Genomic DNA, 19,921 nt, shown 5'->3' with positions numbered 1-19,921 from the left:
TCATGATATAATGATATAATGATCTAAGCAAGTCATTGGTGTTTCCGCACTGACAAAATTTTGTCACATTATGTCTGTTCACAAGACCGAACACCACCTGGCAGGTCCACCTCGATTTACTCACATATCAGCGGTGACGACAACACTGCGTCTTGCTTTTTCTCGATAGGCAAAGTTTGTGGGAGAGGCTGGGGTCTAAGACTCTGCTTTAACTGCGATGTCTTGCAGTGGTGGGATAAAGAGACATTCTTAATGCATAGAGATCTCTAGGTCATCGAGGGGCAGAAAAGAAGCAAAAAGGAAGCAAATGTGATAGGAGCGGAGCTAGACATGGGGCAGGAAAATGAGATCTCCAAAGCAAATATGACTAGCTGACGTTGAGTGGAATTGTACCTATGTATAGTATAGGTACCTAGGTAATTAACTCTAGTAGGTACTGTACAGACGCTGATCATGGTCGTAACCCGAATAGCCGGGCGACTTGGCTTCGTTTCCTTCGTCATTGCAACCTTGGAAAGGGACAAAAGAAAGGGACGCGTAGCAGAGATTAGCTGGGCTTAGAACAAAGGAGACGATCTCCCTTGTTACAGAGAGACCCTGATTGGGGAATTGGCCAAAGGGTTTCCGCCTCCCATCCATTAAATGGAATAATTAACATTGGGCCCAGAGCTAGAGGTAATAGCGGCAGTCTTGGCCTTTGGTGGCTGTCCAGGGTTCTACGGGGAGTGACGGCATTTTCTGTTTGTCTTGTGAGTGTTTCCTGAGCCCGAGAGGGGCCTGAGAGGGGAGGGAATAAGAGAAGAAGGGCCCTGATTCTGAATTGGGCTGGACTGGAGTGGACTGGCTGGGACATGGATACATGACAGACTAAGAGATGGGATTAAGCTATGGGACGTGGGCATAACGAGGCGTCACTCCCCCGGTCTCGTAGCTAATTCATTAACCTCTTTCTTTTCTTTTTGCAACACAATCACTTCTCAATTTCTTCATCTTTGTCACAAACTTGGCCATCCAGATCGCTAGTCACAGAGTACCGAGATACTTCTTTGTGGCTTTTTAGTTCACCATCGATTTGTGTATTATATACGATCTCCCTCCGAGTGACACAGATTACCTGCTCATCTCCACTATCACGCATTCTCCCGTCTGCAACATCCCGTCTCCCTATCCTCCAGAGGAACAAGTAAACGACAAGCACGCCCCAATAGCAGAGACCATACTGTATGTACGTAAGGTCAGCTGAACCAGGATCCTTTCTTTTTCTTCTTCCTTCTTTTGCACATATCCATGCTAATACAATATTATAGGCCATCGTCTTGTCTCTCTATGAATGCAAGTGCATCGTTGGGCAAGAGCGTCTAGACAAACAAACATAACAAATCAAGCAATCAAATAATTGATTGTCTAGACCCATGTTTCATTGATTGTTGGCCCGGCATGGCTCAAGTTACTGGCCTTGATCCTGAGGCCTCTGTCACGTCGGGCAATGGCGCTTCCTATCCTCGCACAGTCCCTCCAAGCTTTTCTTCTCCATCTGCATCTGCTTTTGCGTCTGCATCTGGATCCAAGAGGCTGAATCGACGTTCGTACCAGAATCTACCTCGCTCAAGCTCCCAGTTTCAAGCACAAGCACGTACCCGGCCTAGAGCAAAGTCCGCATCAAACCTGTCTGCACGGCCTAGCCAGGATCAGGACCAGGACGTGCGATTCAACGACGACACTTTCATCGGCCAGAAGGAGGACGACGGCGAACCGCATGATGGCATTGCAGAGCTGATTGACTTCCTGAGGAATCACAGCCCGCCATCTGGTAACTTTATGTCTATCCCTGATGATATCTCCCCCGAAGACAGGGGGCGATGGTACAGGCTACGGAAGCTGGGCAAAAGAAGCAAATCATTTTCCAAGTCGCCTCAGACAATTCGCCTCCCAGACTCAGCTGTCTCGGGCACCACGATAGGGGGACACAGGCATATCGCAATATCTATCCCCTTGGACGCCTCGCCATTTGGTCGAGCACCCAGGTCTCAATATCCTGTCTACCAGCAACGAAACGCCAGACCCCTCAGTTCCCAGTACGGTCCCACGAGAGCCGTGGTGAACGACAAGGGTGTCGTGACAGTATTACGCACCGTCAAGGAGGATCGGGAGACGAGTCCCTCAGTGAGCCCAGCAAATTCTCAGCTTCTCCTATCCTCGGTACCTCAACGATCTCCAAATACGACGACTGAAGGACAGTTTCATCCGGGCACTATTAATAGCAGCAGCCAGACTAGGTCATCAGAGCACTTAAACGTTATGGCGACGCCTCCTCCAAGGGTCGTATCCTCGGAGCAGGTCAGACAAGCTAACGAGCAGTCCCGAGGATTTCAAACCCACGATCAGGGGAACATGTCTACAGCGAACCCGGCTCAGCATGAACGAGCTCCCTCGCGAAATTCCAACTCTACAGGGGGTCGCTTCTTGCATCTTGGTGACTTATCGATCGATACCATGATGTCTCAGCCAGTCACGACAGAAATCACGACAGAATCTACTTCATCTGCCCGTCCTGTCTCCCGAGACGGTTCGTACCAGCATTCACTCTCCAAAAGCATCATGACTACAAGCGACAACGACCCTATCGTTGCAGAGGCTAGGCCAGTCGAGGCGAAGCCTGTTGCGGCCAGAGAGTCGCGCATACGACCACCAACCAAACAGTTTGGTGAGCCTTCTGTTACTATTATCACAAAAAACCCCCTGCGTGCATCCCGGGACTATTCTAGTCAAAAGGGCAGCGAGGATTCGCCTGCTTCTTCGTCCAAATCATCACAAAATCGTCGTGACAAAGTAAGGGACAAGAAGAAGAGGGACCTTGAGGCTGCTTCCTTGAAGCGACGCAGCATGTTGGTCAATACTCCGGAACCCAGACAGGACTCTGACCACGATACAATCAAGGAGGTACCGGAGGATGATACGGAAGAGCCCCCGCCCGTCCCTCTGAAATCGCCTCAGCGACAGAGCATTTGCCCTATCATGGTCGTCGCGAACGTCAAGCCATCGCCTCCTCCATCAACTAGCATCAGCACGTTTCCTGAGAAAAGGGGCAGCGCGGATTCCGAAACAATCAAGACTCTCCCAAAATCCAAATCAGGTGGAGTTAGCTTTCTGATTGCAGACGAAAGCACAGCAAGCCGGCCAATTTCACCCTCCCCCGCTTCGTACATGAATGGCTCTCCAACACCACCTCAGTCGGCTCGATCATCACCAACTCACGATCAGGGCTCTCAAGATCGGACATCCCTCTCCCGACGTCGAGAATGGAATGCGGCACGAGACAACCAGCGCAAGCGCAAAGAAGCGGCATCAAGCAGTAGCCCCCAACCTAGAGCGCGAAGAGCGACTACGGGCCGAGTAGAAAGTGATGACAACGCAGCTGGTGCGGAGGTTCTTCGACGTTACGAAGCTTACCGAGAGTACCGCATCAGGGAGATGGAACGCCGCGTTCGCCGACTAGAGCGTAACGGAGACGTATGGCTACGAGCACTCGTGCCAGTACTGGACAATCTCAACCGCACACTCGCCAGTTCCAACGATAAGAAGTCCAGCAAAGCACAAGGCTGGGTTTCCGATGATGACGACGAAAAGTCACAGTTGCAAAAACCATCCCCGATGAGACCCTCGAGTCGAGGTCGGATGATGGCCAGAGCAGGCACTTCAGAGCGAGAATTCCTGGAGCAACTCGTGAGAACTCGTGAGGAGCTGGAAGCCGGAAGCATCAGCGACGACATGAGCGGATTCGACACTATCGAGCCTCTCATGAGGGAATTGGCTGGACGATCTCGACTGAGCTTTGAAGCACGATCGCTGGGAATGGACGACGAGGGGTTGCTGCAATCGCTCTCCCATTAATCAAACGAGAAAAGAGGAGGATTATCTAATTATATGGGACGAATTTAGCAGGATTTTACTTTTGAATTTGCAGTAAAGGATTTGGATGGTTTGTTCAAAGAAAATGGAGCGAAGCGTTTGGACTTGGAAATATTTCGATATTTTATATAGTATACCTAGCCATGCACTCGACGTGCGCCTTTCCTAGTTAACGCCTGTTATGAACCACTCTAGAGCATCATTTTTGTCATTCTCTACCTTATATAATTAATCTACCTAGCTAGCTGTACCATCGTTGGTCATCTCCTGCTTGAAATTAGTTAAAGACAATACCCGGTCAGCAATCAACGTCCTGGGTTCAACGGTCAAAGCATAACAAGCTCACTTACACTCAAGACCTTGCTTGACGCCTCAAACAGTCGCGTTCTTTAAGCTTTCAACTCTGTTTTGCCTAGAAATTATTGAAGGTTGGGCCGAATAGAGAGCTCTCGGTTATGCCCAATTGGGTATCAAGCATCTGCACATCGATCGAGACACGCCTAACTGAGATCTTGATCTCGCATGACGTATTTGGGGATATTCTCAGCCTTTCCGGGACGTTTAGTTAGTAGGTCTATGCATCATTGACAATATGAACTGCCAAGAAGTTGTGCGACTGATATAGAATCAAAATATACGATCGTGAAAATCTGTGACTTGCCTAATAATAATACTCAACCTCATATACTTTGAGCAACAATTCTTTAAGGAGTTCCAAAGCATACACGCAAGTGCTTCCATACCTACACACAAGATGAGCAAACCCTGGATCTTCGTTTCACCTTCAACACGAGGAATTGGCTATGCTCTTACTCGCCATCTCCTCCAAAAGACGTCTCTTCCAATCCTCGCAACAGCCCGTCTCCGTCATGACCTAGACGATGTGAAAACGTCCCTTCTTGAGGGCCTTCCTGAGAAAGACGGCCTTGCCAAACGCCTTTCGATAGTTCACGCAGATGTTACAGACGACAAATCATTAAGCGACGCTGCATCGAGAGCTGCAGAATTGTTCCCTTCTGATAAACACCACCTTCGTCTTGCGTGCGCCGTCCCTGGTATTCTCAAACCAGAAAAGAACCCCAGTCAAATCGACGCCGATGCCAGTTTGGAGCAGTTCCGTGTCAACACCGTTGGTCCTCTTCTTCTCATCAAGCACTTTGACCAATTTCTCCCCAGACGGTCCACTACGCTGGAGCAAAGTCCGGAGGGCGATGAGGTCAAGATGCCACCGCACTCTGTATGGCTCAGCATGGCTGCTCGCGTGGGCTCTATATCGGATAACAGAGCTGGAGGTTGGTTCTCGTACAGAGCAAGCAAAGCGGGCGTCATCAGTTTGGGCAAGAGTTATGACATCTTTCTAAGGGGACGAAGTGGTGACAGGGCAATTTCTATCGCCTACCACCCAGGAACAGTCAAGACGGATCTGAGCAAAGACTTCTGGAGTAGCACCAAGGAAGATAAGCTATTTAGCCCGGGGTTTGCAGTTGATAGGCTCGTTAGTGTCGCAACAGGTATGACGCTGGATGGACGAGGAAAATGCTGGGATTGGGACCACAAGGAGATTATCCCATAGTCGAGATCTGACAACCGAGTTATGGTTTCAACGGATTTGACTGGACAGAAAGGACCCTTGACAGTCGTAAGAATAAGAATGGATTAAACCAGTATCTGCTGTGCCGTTACCCCTACCCCTGACCGACCTAAATAACCGAACATAGTCATATATGAGATAATAAACAGCAAGGCACAGCCGCGCGCTGCCTGATCGAGGTATACATTCAAAACCGATAGTCAAGTTGCATTAATAAACCACCAAGCTCCTTCGTCTATAGTTCGACTTCTTGGAAGGAAGCCCCGTCAGGCGTTGGTGCAGTCTTTGCGGTCGTTTCGTCCTCTGACTCGTCCTCTGACTTTTCTTGCTGATCCTCATGCTCAGGTTTACCTGGCTCCCCATTATTGGCTGGTCGCAGAGCAACCTTTTGCTCTTCCTTGTCCTCAAATCGCACCTTTTGTTCCTCTTGCGGCGATTTCATGGCCTTCTGTTCGACCTCCACATCTTCGTCGTCTTCGTTGCTGCTGCTGCTGCTGCTGTCGCTTGAGCTCTTCTTCTCACCGTTCTCATGAAGTCCCTCTGCTTCCTTCTTTTCATTCTCTTCTTTCTCCTTCTCCTGTGTCTTGTCGTCCAGCTTCTCCTCCGATCGCGAAGCTGACTCACCGTTCTGAGCGGGCGGTACAGGTAAGCTCTTCTCCCCCTTCTCAGGGGGCGGTGGTGGTGTAGATTCCTCGGCTGGGGGTCCAGGTTTCATGGCATCAAGGTAGAACTTCGTGACGCCCAGAATACGGCCGCCCTTTTCACAGGCCTCGACCCATTCGGGGCGTACAACAGGAATGTTGCTCTCGACAGCCTTCTCCCATTGCTGCCCACGCCCCTCAGTTGTGACGAAATGCGTTGTATCAATGCGAACTCCATCCACAAGTTTGGCCCCAATGCGCTCGACTGCCTTTGTCAGGTTGTCCCTGGTAGAGCTTGGCAGTATGCCCGTGGTAATGGTGATACCCCTCAAATCTGTCATCTTGTGTGTGCGCACCGGTACGCGCTCGCTGACATAGGTACCCGCGCTTGTGCGCAGAACCAGGTGGAAGGTATACTCGGTGTCGACAGCAAGGCCACTGATCTTTGTGCTGTGCATTTGTAGTGGGCGAGGAATGTTTCCGGCCTTCTGGCCATTTCGGTAGAGGCTGAGAGAGATAAGGTCGGCAGTAGCAAGCTGGATAGGATCCCACTCCAGTACAACTGAAGTCTGAGTGGCATTGCGGCAGCTCAGTACGGGAGTTGTAGGCTCGGATGCACCAAATGAATTGTAAATGCTGTCTTGGAGAGCACGGAATGCGCGATCGGCGGCAGCTTCTTTGGTTGCGTTTTGCGAGACGTTGATATCGACGATGCTGCCGGAGGAAATATTGGGAGGGAGGAGGATAGAAGGAAACTCGATCTAAGTACAAGACATGTCATATTAGCAAGTATTCGAATGAACCTGTTGAGTAAAGCTCACCAAGCGCTTGTCCGGTGTCAGAAGGACAGTAACGCCGGCATCGACCTTGCCGACAGTAAGAGAAACGAGCATCGTCGCTAGAGTCGCAGGGGACGAATGAGGATGGTGGCAGGGACAGGTTCTAGGAGAACACGCGGACGCAGTGGAAAGCGAAACAAGGGTATCTTCGATTGGGAGGAATTGTAGATGTAGACAACTGTAAAGTATGTCTTTGCTGTCCCTCTGCGCTGAGGAAGATGCTGTAGAGGAGAAGCAAGGGAGGTTGGTGATAATGGTAGGAACGTTGACGTGGAATCTCTGGGGCAGCTGTATTCGTACCTACAGCAGTTACATCTAATGCAGGCCACTCAAACCAAGGACAAAGAGCTCGAGGGTTTTTGGCGCGGGCTTAGGCACGGAACCGCGCGTGGCCAAGCAAGAACCGCTCCTGGGGGGTAAATAGCCCCTGTATTTTAGGTCTGATAAAGCTTACCCCCCTTGTGAGGCTCCCTTACTAGGGGTTTGACGAAAGATCTATCGCTAATTTAAGATGGGGTACAGGAAATAGATAAGCAAAGAACTGGTCTTGATACCAGTAATTTGACTTGACAATTTCGTCTCTTATACTATCAAAAGCCAAGCTTTTGGCTACCCCAAGGACATGGAGCTAGGTATCCATAGGTAGGTAGGTTAGTAGTTACGTTGAAAGACAAGCGTTTCCAGTCGTGCACATGAATGCATCAAGTGTGCTGTCTGTCCCCTGTCAAGCTACAGTACGTCTTCTTAATTTAGCACGGGTGTGTTTTATTAGATGCTTAAGCCATTATTGTATCCCTGAAGATCAAAGGAATGTATTTCAATTGTCAATTGAATAATCCGGTATGGGTAGTAAAGTGCTTCCAAACATACCAAACGGATATATGCTGTGTCTCTCACAGCGTAGCACAAGGCATTGGTATTAAAGTTTCCATAGTATATACTGAGTTCCTCTCTCTTCGTAACAGTTATTGTCCCTTCCAATGCGTTCAGGTCCTTAGCCAGGATTCAATTCAGCAAGCCCGGATAGAATAAGTCTCGTAATTTCAACATCAAAGAGCGCCTACCACTTTATCCCCGAACTTGTCCGCGGCTCTGTCGTCTTGGCGATTTCACGCAAGTGTTGCTGCCACCTTCTCTGCACTGCCTTGGCTACTGCCTCTCCGAGAATGTGAGCTGGAGCTCGACTGACACGCACTGGGTCGTATATTTTTATCATGACAGTTCCTTTTGGACCATTCATGGAAAACCCCAAGTCTTTTGCTGCCCTCCAAACAGCTCCCGATAACCTCTTCACCATTAAGCTCTTCACGATGGGGCGATCGCCGTGGGATGTCGTGAACACCCAGAGTGGTTCCTCTTCTAACTTTTGTCGGTACTTCGACATGACCATGGGCAGCATTGCGGTCCCTCCAGGTCTTATGTGGTGAAGGTCGTATGGATTCAATATGTAATAAGGTCCGTACTGGATTTGGCAACCGAAGAGAGCCTGGACTTGCTTGCTGTCAGAGCCCAAGTCCAAGCGTTCAGCCTTGGAATTATCGTATTCGATGCCTGTCTCCTGGAGGAACGACCATATTTCTGGTGAAGTATGCAATTGCCCCGATGGTGAGATGTGGGTGTAGAATTGTGATTGTGGTATATGTATTTTGTATGGTCTCTCTTTCTTTGCTTGTTCGCGTTTTTGTGGATGCATTGGTCTATTTGCGGTCGGCTGGGCCTGGCGGTACTTCGGGTTTCGTGTGTTGGGGGCATCTTTCGTGGTAGAAGAGTAGAAACGGCAGATGGGTGAGGGCATCGACCGCAGGTGCCTGCAGACTGAAGAAGTTCGTGCTATCGACATGATGGTTGCGGAGGAGTAGAGTTTTCGATCATGTTCTAATTATGGTCGCACTGATATAACAGAACTCCCGAAAAGTTGGCTAGATCAGGTTGTAAGGTAATGCGCCAGCGGAGTGGAGGTTTACAAAAGGAACTATCGCAACTACATGATGCTTGAGGGCTTGACTTCACAATTTCCAATGATAAGTACTAGGTATCCGTCCATGACGCCACTTGTGGCAGTACATCGAGTTGGTAACCTCTCTTCATGTCTAAAATTTTCGTGTGCGCCTAATTACAGTGACGTAAAGTGATACCAGCAAAGAGTGTTTTAAGTGAATAAGATCTCATTGCTATTATAGGGAGAAATTCTTATGAATGCATTACTACCACTTCAGTAATTAGCTGTTTCATTTACCTTAGCATTAACAGGTTCTTGACCAAAACTTTTCCCGGATCGCCATCCCTTCCATGGTTCTTTGTTCCCCGTCTTAGTCTGCATGGTAGCGAAATACTTTTTTTCTCAATCACATTACCTGTGTTTTCAAAGTATTGCTTAATCGCTAGGCCGCCACACTTTGACTCATAGTGGACTAGCACAGAAATCACAAGCCAGTCGCCCCATTTTCTCTTGCAGCCAGCCCAATCTTCCTCAGTCAGCAGAGTAACTCGAGGAAAAATCCACTTTCTGTCCAAGACCGTCAACGACACCACAACATCATCACCAGCTTTCTCTCTTCCCCCACCGAAACCTCTCTCCTTCACCAAACACATAAATAATAAACCGTCAACATGCCTAAGAACAAGGGAAAGGTAAGCAACCCGCCCTCGCTTATATCGTTCTTGTATCCTCGTTTCCTTTCTCCCCTTTCCTAGGTCGCATTTCCACGCGTGTGATCACTGCCCCGCCCCCACTACCGTTGCCCAAGTTCTACCGCAAGTAACAAGGGAACTATTGCTAATAATTCTACAGGGTGGAAAGAACCGCAGACGTGGTACCAAGGAGAACGATGACCAGCGCCGAGAGCTCACCTTCAAGGAGGACGGTCAGGAGTACGCCCAAGTAATCAAGATGCTTGGAAATGGTCGTCTCGAGGCTTTGTGCTTCGACGGCAGCAAGCGTCTCGCCAACGTGAGCAAACCCCGAATCTCTGCCCCCGCTAAAATGTTTCGCAACAGAATCGTGGCTGGCACTCCTTCCTTACTGCACCTCGCTAACCTCTGTTGTAGATTCGTGGAAAGATGCGAAAGAAGGTCTGGATTAACCAGGGTGATATTATCCTCCTGTCCCTCCGAGACTTCCAGGACAACAAGGGCGATGTCATTCTCAAGTACACCGCCGATGAAGCCCGTACCCTCAAGTCCTACGGCGAGCTTCCCGAGAACGCCAAGATCAACGAGACCGACTCCTTCGGACAGGGCGAAGATGGCGAGGCCTACTTCGAGTTCGGCGACGCTGACTCAGACGAAGATTCTGACGATGGCGCTGCTGGCAAGAAGGAGGTCGACATTGACGACATTTAAGCTCCTTCCGGGAACCACCAAATCCCCTTCTTCCTCCACCGAGCCCCCGACCTGGCCCCGGATGCTCCACGTATTCCTCGGCTGGCGTTGTTGATACTGTCTTCTCTCTCAAACCCGGAGCTGAGCACTAAAACTCTGTGCGTCGGGTCCCACGACAGTAGTTGCTGTGGAGTCTTAAGACAGCCATGGTGGGAGGGACGTCATGGCTTGTCGCTCTCTTGTCGATTTGCAATATCGTGTTTGAGTTTTCTGTCTTGGTCTGTTTTTAGGTAGTTTTACTGGACGAACATGGTTTTTTTCTTAACGCGTCATGATCATCGCATTCGTCTCAAAAGCACAGGGTTACTTAGACAAGACAAGAAAATGCATACAATTCTTTCATAAATATTTTTTATACTTTCGCTACACCCAGACTGTGATTAAAACAACGGTTAACATTGCCTGCTTTATTCTTTGTTCTCTTAATCTGCTGATCTTGGACAACTCCTCAACACCAAGCAAGCTTTTCCTTGAAACCATAACTGCACCTTGCTGTGCCAGTATTTACGATGGGTATGGACGTACGTTGGCCTTTTGAGTATGTAAAGCGGCTTGAATAACTGCATCAGTCCGCGGCCGAGAAAACGCCTGCAGCTAAAATGATCCCAAATCACCACCATTGCCCAAATCACCACCAGATCGAGGACATGTTGCCGGCTTGGTTTGCTAATTCTCTTCTTCCTTCTCTTGAGGTTTGCAGCTGAGTACTCTGCCTCACCAGTCGTCGTTATCGCTTTCATCATCTGGACTGAGGTTAGCACGGTCTTCTTGGTCAGTATAATATTGGTATCTAGACTTACCACTCTTTGAGACTTTTTCCTTTCTCTTCTGCAGCGCAGCCGCCAGAGCATCAGCCATGCCACCGCCACCACCTGAAGCACTAACAGCTGAGGCTGTAGCACTGTTTCCGCCAACGTCGCTACCGCCAACTTGAGCACCACTGCGATCGCGAATCTGTGAACGATCAACCTTCTTGAGAGAGTGAATACCACCAGCTTGTTGAATGCCTGCCAGCACAGCAGAGCGGCTGGGATCTCCTGTAACAGGGGGAGCAGGAGCACCGCTACCAGGAGGCATAGGGGGTGGTGGGGGTGGTGGTGCACCGGGACCTCCTGGGGGTGGCGGAGGAGGAGGAGGAGGAGCACCACTAGTTGGTGGCATGGGAGGAGGTGGTGGTGGAGGAGCAGCAGGACCTCCAGGAGGCGGAGGAGGCGGTGGTGGTGGGGGAGGTGCACCATTTGTTGTTGGAGGCAGTGGTGGAGGAGCTGGAGGATGGGAGCTTGCGGCCGGGGGAGGAGGTATAGGCCGGGTGCTTGGAGGTGGCAGTGGTGGAGCTGAGCTTGTTGGTACCTTTGGAGGCAGAGGTGGAGGAAGAGCTGCAGGGGGTTCGCTGCGCGGAGGAGGTGGTGGAGGAACCGATCCACGGCTGGGTGTTGGTGGAGGTACCCTTGAGCCAGGGAAAGGAGGAGGGACTCCAAACCTATGATTCTCGTTCTTCGTCGAGTCTATTGGAGTCTTTGCTGGTCGAGGAGGAGGGGGAGGTCCGGGGTTGGGTGCTGCTGAAACAGCTCGTGGGGGCTCAGAGTGAGCGAACTTGCCTGCTTCTGCCAATGGCGGAGGCACGCCGAACTTGGGTCGAGGAGGCGATGGTGCTCGCTCAGGTGCAGTCTCGGCCTTGCCAGATCGTCTTGGGGCCGGAGGAGGTGGGGGTCCGCCTTTTCTCGGGGCTGGTGGCGCAGGAGGTCCGTCTTGGGAACGGCCTGCAGCCGGCGGAGGAGGAGGCGGTGGAGGAGCTCGAGAGCTTCGTCCATCGTTGCCATTAGCAGGCGAAGCTGGCGCTGGAGGAGGTGGCGGTGTTGAGTGAGGTTGAGAAGCCTTCTGCTGCTCCTCTCTCAAAAAGTCCACGATGAACTCCTGGTTCTCCTTAATGAAGTCATCTGTCAAACCCTTGTCCTGAAGATCCGCTCCAAAGTGCTCACGCCAAAGGGGATCGAATGCATCTAAGAGAGAGAACTCCGACTGTCTATGACCATTGAGATTGGGCGTTGAGTTAATGATGTGGTGTTGAATGGAGTTTGCAGGCATTCGTGGAGACTCCGGAGGTGTCGGGCCTGTAGGATGATGAGTGGAATGGCGATGGCTGAACAGTCCTCCCAGCAACCCATGCTTATGAGATGGTTGTGCTCCGCCTCCGAAGGGGGTTGCCTTTGTAGCTCGACTTGCGTTCTTTTCTCGCTCGTCCATCTTCTTTTTGAATTGTTTGGCCTCCTTCTCATCGACGAAGCTCAGACCAGCCAAGCATTCCTCGAGTTCAAATGTATGGAAGAAAGTTCGATCCTGGTTGTAGTTCCACGTGTCGAAGATCTCCTGATCCCAGATAACTCCTCGGTTGGTGGGCTGGGCGAGTTAGCAAGCGATGGTTAGGAGTGGCATGGCAGCCACAAGAGATTGCATCATGAGCATACCGAGATATCGACCATCTTGATCCAGTACGTGTTTCCAACTAGATCATTGACGAGCGCAACAGCCCCCTGTATCCCGGTATAAGTCCATTTTGAGCGATTGGGATAGGCGACATAGAGTCTCGCAACACCGACGGCTTGGATCTTGTTGGACTGCTTTGGAATGAACCGCTTGACGGTATCCTTATCGTCGTCGTTGAGAATGGACGGCATTGTTGCGTCGCAATCGAATAGAAGTAGAACGAATCGGAGTCGTAATGTCAAGTGTCTCGAAGATGTCGTAGTGAAGGATATGAACGAAGGAAGAGTAAGACGAATTCGTCAGTCGTCGCCTCGGCTGAACGCGTGGAGTGGCGCTTGTCAAGCAAGTCTCTCCTCTTTCAGTGTCTCTTCGGAATCACTTGGCGCTCGCGTGAGGCAACCGAATTCTGGGAGAAGGCAATGCAATGCTTAAAAGGTTTCGCAGGTATTCTACCAAGAGAGCGTATGAGCGCCCGAGCTTCCGGGCTTGAGTGGTAAGGGATCCCTCTCGAATGGCGTAGGTGAGTGAGCACGGATAGTAGTAGTCGCACGCACGTCAAAAGGTGTTCGTCCGTGGGGAACGGAACCAGACTGGGCCAGCGGTCGGTCGGTTAGAATGATATGTAAAGAGGCCACTCCAGGCCAAGACGGACGAGGACCAGCCACAATGGTCTAACGTTAGGTGTAGTGAGCACTTGCAGAAGCTGACCACAGCCACAAATCGAAGCGGGGCAAACTACGTCTTTATGCAGATGACAAAGGCAACAGGTTTGGTTTGTTCTTGGGTTGGAATGGGCAACGTTGACTTTATGGCGACAATTACCTATTCTATGACTGTGAATGTGAATGTGCTTGTGACATTCCATCACTACCTGACCAAGGTGCACCGTGTAATGCAGCGGTCAACTCCCAAAGCTTCAGGTATCGAACTGTTCACCGCTCCAGCCACCTTACCAGGTTCTAGAAATTTCGCAGGGCAGCAGTCGGCGGGCAGTTGGGCAGCCAGAGGTTAGCAAGTAAATCGCTGTCTTTTGGTGGAGCTTTAAGGGGCACCGCTTATGAGTGCATGCCAAGAGGTAGGTTAGTACCTGTACCTGTCAGTCCGGCGACTCTTCGCTGATTAAGTGATCAACTACAAATACAGGAACTGAGGATAATTGCCCATGCGTATCAAGTCAACGAGCCGTTGCAGTGAGTTATGTGTTTCCAATGTCTAGATAGTGTCTCATATTTGACCACGGCATGGAGAGTATTGTCTCGGATTTGAACGAGTACCTAGGAGGGGTATAAGCTCCAATGATATGGAAATCGACTAGAAATCAACTAGCTGCGTGTCGGGCTGTCAGTCAGCGGGGGTGCCATGATATGAGCATGAAACCACGATTTGATAACAACGGACACGTTCATATGCGAATCACAAATAGCTGTCTAGCTGTGTTGTATTAAGTCGTAAAATAGCTTATTCCCATATCTAGTCATACAGTCATGTCGGCAAAATAGCTTCTGTTGCAGAAGTCACATGCTTATTTCTTGTTTAGAGCCTCCATCTTGCCCTTGCGCTCCTCCTTGGTACCCTCTTCTTGAGGCATATCCTTGGGCATGGCGGGTCCGGGGTGAGCGTTGAAGGCAGAGACCTTGTCCTTGGCTTCATCCTTGATGGGCTGGATGGAGAATTGCTTCTCGCCCTATTAAAGTGACGGTCAGTACCGTATTGCATGACGCAGTATTGGAGCTCGCGTGTAGCTAGGCTGACTTACATCCTTCTGTTGCTCGGTGCCAGTCATTTTGGTAATTTATTTTCGTGGTTTGTTTTTGGAAAAGAGAAAGGGTTTGTTGGTGTTAGGCTTTTTTTTGGTTGATTTGATTTAATCTGAATCTGTGATCGTATAGTTAATCAAGTCGGGGTTATCAGCGTCCTTTTGTAGTCACTGACCCCATCATGACCGATGACGTCGTCGCCCTACGTAAGACTATTTATGTGGCGCGAGTTGCGACGGGTAACAACGCAAGCTCTTTGGAGAAGTGTCACAAGAGGTCAAATAAAGTTTCTAATTGGCTCTTTTATTCCAAGAACTGCCAGTGTTAATACCACTACTATCTAGGACTCTGCAGGATCTTGAAAATGACGTGGTGATAGTCATTGCAGGTGTACACAACGTCCAGGTGGGCATAGATAGGCATAATGGTAACTGTGAAATCAAGGCCATCAAACAGTCGTGGATCCAGTAACAATCCACGCGGCGACAAGCTGCACAACATCGCAAAATGCTTTGCAGTAGTTTTACTAGCATGATATCCAGATGTGGTACTACCATGAAACAAATGGTAGCAGTAATAAGCATGCTGCACAAATAGGGTGGCTGATATCTTGGCAGCTTGAATCAAACTTGCCACCAAAGCTTCATGAATACCTAGGTAGTAACTCTGCACGTAGTAGGTAGTCCTCGGCATGAGGTATTCTTCAAACTTTCAAACATTGATCGCCAGTGGTTTGATGTTGGTATCATGATCGCCAGTATTTAGATAGTCCATATCATGATTGCTCTGTCTCATGGCGGCGACTTAGACATTCCCCGCCATGGCTTGGGCTCCCCACTAAGATCTTCAAATGCATCATTCACGGTCATCATCCCTTCCTTTACAACACTTTATTTGCCAACATCAACACCTGAGTGGCCCGCATGTCTGCAAATAATGCTCCCCAGCCTGTGAAGCTTTCACTTCCGCTCGTACGTTGGTCAGGTATTTGATGCTATCACATTTATCTAACTGATTATAGGAATACCAGCAGAGCTTATTCCAGGAGCTTCGCGCCGAAGATGAGCTTGTCGTGATCGCCCGTGGCCTTGGGTTAATGCGCCTTGTCAACAATCTCCTCCACTCCTACGACGCGGCTGGCAACAACTTGATTGTAGTAGTCGGCGCTGATGATCGAGAAAATGGTTGGATTGGAGAAGCATTGGCCGAGCATGCGGCCATCAGCATGTCGCCCAAGGCGCGTGGCTTGACGGTCGTCAATACAGATTCCCAGAGCGTTGGTGCAAGAGAAAAGATGTATACAAAGGGTGGAATATTCAGCATCACGTCGCGCATTTTGGTCGTGGATCTTCTCACGAGCCTGCTCAATCCCGAGTCCATCACAGGCCTTGTTGTGCTCCACGCCGATCGTGTCATCGCAACATCCCTTGAAGCTTTCATCCTAAGAGTTTACCGCCAAAAGAACAAGATTGGTTTCCTAAAAGCCTTTTCCGATAATCCCGATCCTTTCACGACCGGCTTTTCCCCTCTGGCTACTATGATGAGAAACCTTTTTCTTCGAAAAGCCTCGCTATGGCCTCGATTTCATGTCACAGTTGCGCAATCCTTAGAAGGAAAGAAGAAAGCCGAGGTGATAGAACTCGAGGTTCCCATGACAGACTCTATGCGTGATATTCAGACCGCCATCATGGAGTGTGTCGAAGTCAGCATTCACGAGCTCAAGAAAGGTAACAGCGGCCTGGAAATGGACGACTGGAACCTCGACAGTGCTCTTCTCAAGAACTTTGACGTCATCGTACGACGGCAGCTTGATCCTAATTGGCATCGGGTGAGCTGGAAGACGAAACAGATTGTCAATGATCTGACGGTACTGAGAGGCATGCTCAATTCGATTTTATCTTATGATGCTGTTTCCTTCCTTCAACATCTCGATACCATACATGCAGCTCACTCTCCGCCGCCAGGGTCGACTCGACAAAACCAGTCACCATGGCTTTTCCTTGACGCCGCCCAAACCATTTTTGACACTGCAAGGCGACGAGTATATTCCGCTAGCGCCAGGGATGCAGCTCGGGAGGATAACATCGACTCCTTGAGACCCGTTCTTGAGGAACTTCCTAAATGGGCATTGTTGGCAGAGGTCCTAGAGGAGATCGACCGCGACTTGTATTTTGAGCCTCCTGTTCGAGATGATTCCAATGGCACCATTCTCGTGATGTGTTCAAATACTGACACATGCCGCCAGTTACGAGACTTCTTGCAAACAATGCACGTCAAGCCCAAGACGGAGAAGCGGGTGAGCGAGGACGAGGAAGACGAAGATAAGCGCTCTGCAGCTTTCATGATGCGGAGGCGCTTGCGAAACTACCTCAAATGGAAGAGGCAATTTGCTCAGATCAGCGCGACTCTCTTTTCTGAAAACCAAAAGGCTCTCAATGGTGCTACTGACACCCGCCCGGGTTTTGGAGGGTTGAGAGGCGGGAAGGCTCCTGCAAACAAGAGGCGTCGAATGCGCGGTGGAGGCAACGCCGGGACAAGCATGGGTCGCGCTGAGAACGGCAGCATCATGCAGTATATCGAAAAACCAAGAGAGGTTGCCGATCTGATGGCGGAGGTACAAATCACGGAAGAGGAAGCTCAGCAGAAAGAAGAGGTTGTGTCGGACCCTCTCGACAATATGGAAGAGTACTTCAAGATGTACGATATGCAAGATCTTGTCGTTGTTCATGCATACGACGGAGATCAAGACGAGCATGTCCTCGAGGAAACGAAACCCCGCTACATCATCATGTACGAGCCCGATGCCGCTTTCATTCGTCGAGTTGAAGTATACCGATCCTCGCATAACGACAGGAACGTAAGGGTGTACTTCATGTATTACGGCGGCTCAGTCGAGGAGCAGAAGTACTTGTCATCCGTCCGCCGAGAAAAAGATGCATTCACCAAAGTCATCAAAGAAAGGGCAAGCATGTCACTTGTCATGACAGTCGATCCAACAGAGGATCCTGAAGAGGCGTTCCTTCGTACCGTCAATACCCGAATTGCTGGTGGTGGAAGGCTGGCTGCAACAGCTGAACCACCGCGTGTGGTGATAGACGTACGAGAATTTCGTTCCTCATTACCTTCACTTCTTCATGGTCGCTCCATGGTCATTGTCCCATGTATGCTCACCGTTGGAGATTATATTCTGTCGCCGAATATCTGCGTGGAACGCAAGTCCATCAGTGATTTGATCTCGTCGTTCAAAGATGGCCGACTCTACAGTCAGGCCGAGACCATGTTTCAGTACTACAAGAATGTGATGCTTCTGATCGAGTTTGACCAGAACAAGTCCTTTACCTTGGAGCCATTTGCCGATCTTTCCGGGAGCCTGAACAGTGTTGCCCCAACTAATATGTCATCCGATCTTCAATCCAAACTTGTACTACTCACTATCGCATTTCCCAAGTTGCGCATCATCTGGTCCTCTTCTCCCTACCAAACCGCCGAGATCTTTGAGACTCTCAAGACTCAAGAAGAGGAGCCAGATCCGATCGCCGCCGTCAGAGCTGGTCTAGATAAGGACACTCGGGCTGAGGAGCAGGCTTTCAACCAAGAACCACAAGATATGCTTGCCATTGTGCCAGGTGTCACGCCGCAAAACATAAAGAACTTGGTACTCAAAACAGAGAGTATCCGTGAGATTGCTAATATGTCTGTACAAGAATTAACGCCCCTGGTAGGCGCAGCATCCGGGCGACAGATCCATGGGTTCTTTACCCGTAATGTGATGGAAGAGGACGACTAGATTAATAAGATGGGCGTTGGGTCATGTTCCGTCAACGTGTAATTGACAATATTTTTGCGTGGTTTACGTAAGTCGCATTTTATCATACTCTCATGTTTCAAAGTTCCCATACATTTGTGTCAATCAAACACCGCCTGTCTTAGTTACTGAAATTGTGGCGTTGACAATGATAGATAACGTTCGTGCATGCCACAATTTCACCCTAGCCTTATGCTTAACTCAATTAATTGGGTCAATGGGTGAATTGCTATTCGTATATCATAGGTAGTTGAAACAGTCACTTCGAAGGGGCAGTAGTAGATGTTTGCAGAAAGATCTTTGGATTGGATATCCTAATGCTATCGCAAGAATACAAAGGGAATCACAAAAGAAACCAAATACGGCCGTTATCGCGACAGTCACAAAACTCCTTCACCATGTACCCGTGTATCATTATCCGCCCTTCTTCCCCCCTTCCCTAACTCTCTCTCAAATTGGTATCATAAAGCGCTTCTCTATTCCTTGGCGTCGTTCAGAGCGAGTGTCGGAGTCTCTATACTCTTGTCGACCTCATGTGGCTGCGTGTTCGTCGCTTGGTGCGTCCACCCTTGCTACCACAGTAACCGCAGGTGAGGAAGCTAACGATGATACCGCAGAAGCGGACAACGGCGCCGATGATGGCCTGGAGGATGCGGCCGATACCGCCGATAACAGCCATGATTGCATCTCCAATGGTCTGGAGGCAAGATCGGATCTATAGAACATGTTGTTAGTTTCTGTTGTCGAGGGTAAAGGGGTAGCGGTGAAGGCTTACACAAGACATAACACCGCCCATTTTGGATGATTTGTGTAGTGTTGAGTTTTAGGTGGTTGTGTTTTTGTGTATTTACACGAGATGGTCTTGTAAAAGATTAATAAGGTGTTGTAGGATGTTGTAGGTGTAGTTGTTGTTGTTGTTGTTTGTTATTGCAGATGTGTTGGAATGAAATTTTATATCTTTCAACGTCCTTGCAGCCTTATATATCTGAGAACCGTTGGTTGTCAATCGGAAATTTACAGGGGTGGTTTTCTTGGATCATACTTACAGTGACTTTTTCCTCCATCATGTTAATTCCTGACGTCAGTTTGGAATCTCAGATTTCCTCATGACCCGCGTCCTAGCCACATTAAATGCTGTGGCTACAGTGACATATGGTTATTGATTGGCCATATCACGAATTATGACGTTCAGCGTGTGGCTGGTCCACTTAGAAAAACAAGGTCTGTAATATTTGCTGCCGCTGTAGCCCTTTGCGGCTCTGATTGAAAGGTTGCAGCCGCGACGTCAGGCAAATCGATCTTTCGCGATGATTCCCTGCAATAACTCCGCTGATTTTCCCGCCCTTACCCCTACAGATGGTGCGACACTACCTTGCGTATGTCTCATCTCATCCAATTGTGTTGATTTGGTTAAACGAGTTTGAAGGAGGGTTCAAAAAAGGAAATAACGTCTGACATCACTATGTCATGATGAAATCAATTTACACGAGAATTTGTGTCGCAATGGCGATCAG

At 49.5% G+C, this 19,921-nt stretch overlaps 9 protein-coding genes across 9 annotated transcripts; 4 read left to right on the top strand and 5 right to left on the bottom strand.

Annotated features, from left to right (window-relative positions):
• Positions 1-1,437: 1,437 nt before the first annotated feature.
• On the top strand, positions 1,438-3,891 carry FGSG_08651 (uncharacterized protein; the record flags this gene model as incomplete). Its single annotated transcript, XM_011321789.1, has 1 exon — positions 1,438-3,891. One exon carries the CDS (start codon positions 1,438-1,440, stop codon positions 3,889-3,891), a length of 2,454 nt encoding a protein of 817 aa, XP_011320091.1.
• A 772-nt stretch (positions 3,892-4,663) lies between these two features.
• Positions 4,664-5,482, top strand: FGSG_08652 (uncharacterized protein; the record flags this gene model as incomplete). Its single annotated transcript, XM_011321788.1, has 1 exon — positions 4,664-5,482. The coding sequence occupies one exon, from the start codon at positions 4,664-4,666 to the stop codon at positions 5,480-5,482; it is 819 nt and encodes a 272-aa protein (XP_011320090.1).
• Positions 5,483-5,518: 36 nt separating this feature from the next.
• Positions 5,519-7,249, bottom strand: FGSG_08653 (uncharacterized protein). The gene is made up of 2 exons (XM_011321787.1): positions 6,963-7,249; positions 5,519-6,902 (listed from the first exon to the last, which is right to left on the bottom strand). The coding sequence occupies exons 1-2, from the start codon at positions 7,032-7,034 to the stop codon at positions 5,736-5,738; spliced, it is 1,239 nt and encodes a 412-aa protein (XP_011320089.1). The 5' UTR covers positions 7,035-7,249; the 3' UTR covers positions 5,519-5,735.
• A 515-nt stretch (positions 7,250-7,764) lies between these two features.
• On the bottom strand, positions 7,765-8,951 carry FGSG_08654 (uncharacterized protein; the record flags this gene model as incomplete). Its single annotated transcript, XM_011321786.1, has 3 exons — positions 8,045-8,951; positions 7,851-7,864; positions 7,765-7,775 (listed from the first exon to the last, which is right to left on the bottom strand). Exons 1-3 carry the CDS (start codon positions 8,818-8,820, stop codon positions 7,765-7,767), a joined length of 801 nt encoding a protein of 266 aa, XP_011320088.1. The 5' UTR covers positions 8,821-8,951.
• Positions 8,952-9,479: 528 nt separating this feature from the next.
• On the top strand, positions 9,480-10,707 carry FGSG_08655 (eukaryotic translation initiation factor 1A). The gene is made up of 3 exons (XM_011321785.1): positions 9,480-9,611; positions 9,772-9,930; positions 10,029-10,707. Exons 1-3 carry the CDS (start codon positions 9,591-9,593, stop codon positions 10,320-10,322), a joined length of 474 nt encoding a protein of 157 aa, XP_011320087.1. The 5' UTR covers positions 9,480-9,590; the 3' UTR covers positions 10,323-10,707.
• Positions 10,708-10,743: 36 nt separating this feature from the next.
• FGSG_08656 (uncharacterized protein) lies at positions 10,744-13,396 on the bottom strand. The gene is made up of 3 exons (XM_011321784.1): positions 12,827-13,396; positions 11,162-12,758; positions 10,744-11,104 (listed from the first exon to the last, which is right to left on the bottom strand). The coding sequence occupies exons 1-3, from the start codon at positions 13,034-13,036 to the stop codon at positions 11,076-11,078; spliced, it is 1,836 nt and encodes a 611-aa protein (XP_011320086.1). The 5' UTR covers positions 13,037-13,396; the 3' UTR covers positions 10,744-11,075.
• Positions 13,397-14,252: 856 nt separating this feature from the next.
• FGSG_08657 (uncharacterized protein) lies at positions 14,253-14,732 on the bottom strand. The gene is made up of 2 exons (XM_011321783.1): positions 14,602-14,732; positions 14,253-14,529 (listed from the first exon to the last, which is right to left on the bottom strand). Exons 1-2 carry the CDS (start codon positions 14,626-14,628, stop codon positions 14,368-14,370), a joined length of 189 nt encoding a protein of 62 aa, XP_011320085.1. The 5' UTR covers positions 14,629-14,732; the 3' UTR covers positions 14,253-14,367.
• Positions 14,733-15,525: 793 nt separating this feature from the next.
• On the top strand, positions 15,526-18,389 carry FGSG_08658 (uncharacterized protein; the record flags this gene model as incomplete). Its single annotated transcript, XM_011321782.1, has 2 exons — positions 15,526-15,573; positions 15,624-18,389. 2 exons carry the CDS (start codon positions 15,526-15,528, stop codon positions 18,387-18,389), a joined length of 2,814 nt encoding a protein of 937 aa, XP_011320084.1.
• A 301-nt stretch (positions 18,390-18,690) lies between these two features.
• FGSG_08659 (uncharacterized protein) lies at positions 18,691-19,352 on the bottom strand. The gene is made up of 2 exons (XM_011321781.1): positions 19,183-19,352; positions 18,691-19,122 (listed from the first exon to the last, which is right to left on the bottom strand). Exons 1-2 carry the CDS (start codon positions 19,201-19,203, stop codon positions 18,922-18,924), a joined length of 222 nt encoding a protein of 73 aa, XP_011320083.1. The 5' UTR covers positions 19,204-19,352; the 3' UTR covers positions 18,691-18,921.
• Positions 19,353-19,921: the final 569 nt, after the last annotated feature.

The sequence above is a fragment of the Fusarium graminearum genome, chromosome 2 (assembly GCF_000240135.3).
Source record: "Fusarium graminearum PH-1 chromosome 2, whole genome shotgun sequence".
Taxonomy (NCBI): domain Eukaryota; kingdom Fungi; phylum Ascomycota; class Sordariomycetes; order Hypocreales; family Nectriaceae; genus Fusarium; species Fusarium graminearum.
Note: the sequence above shows the minus strand (reverse complement) of the source record. Positions and strands in the feature narration are given on the sequence as shown.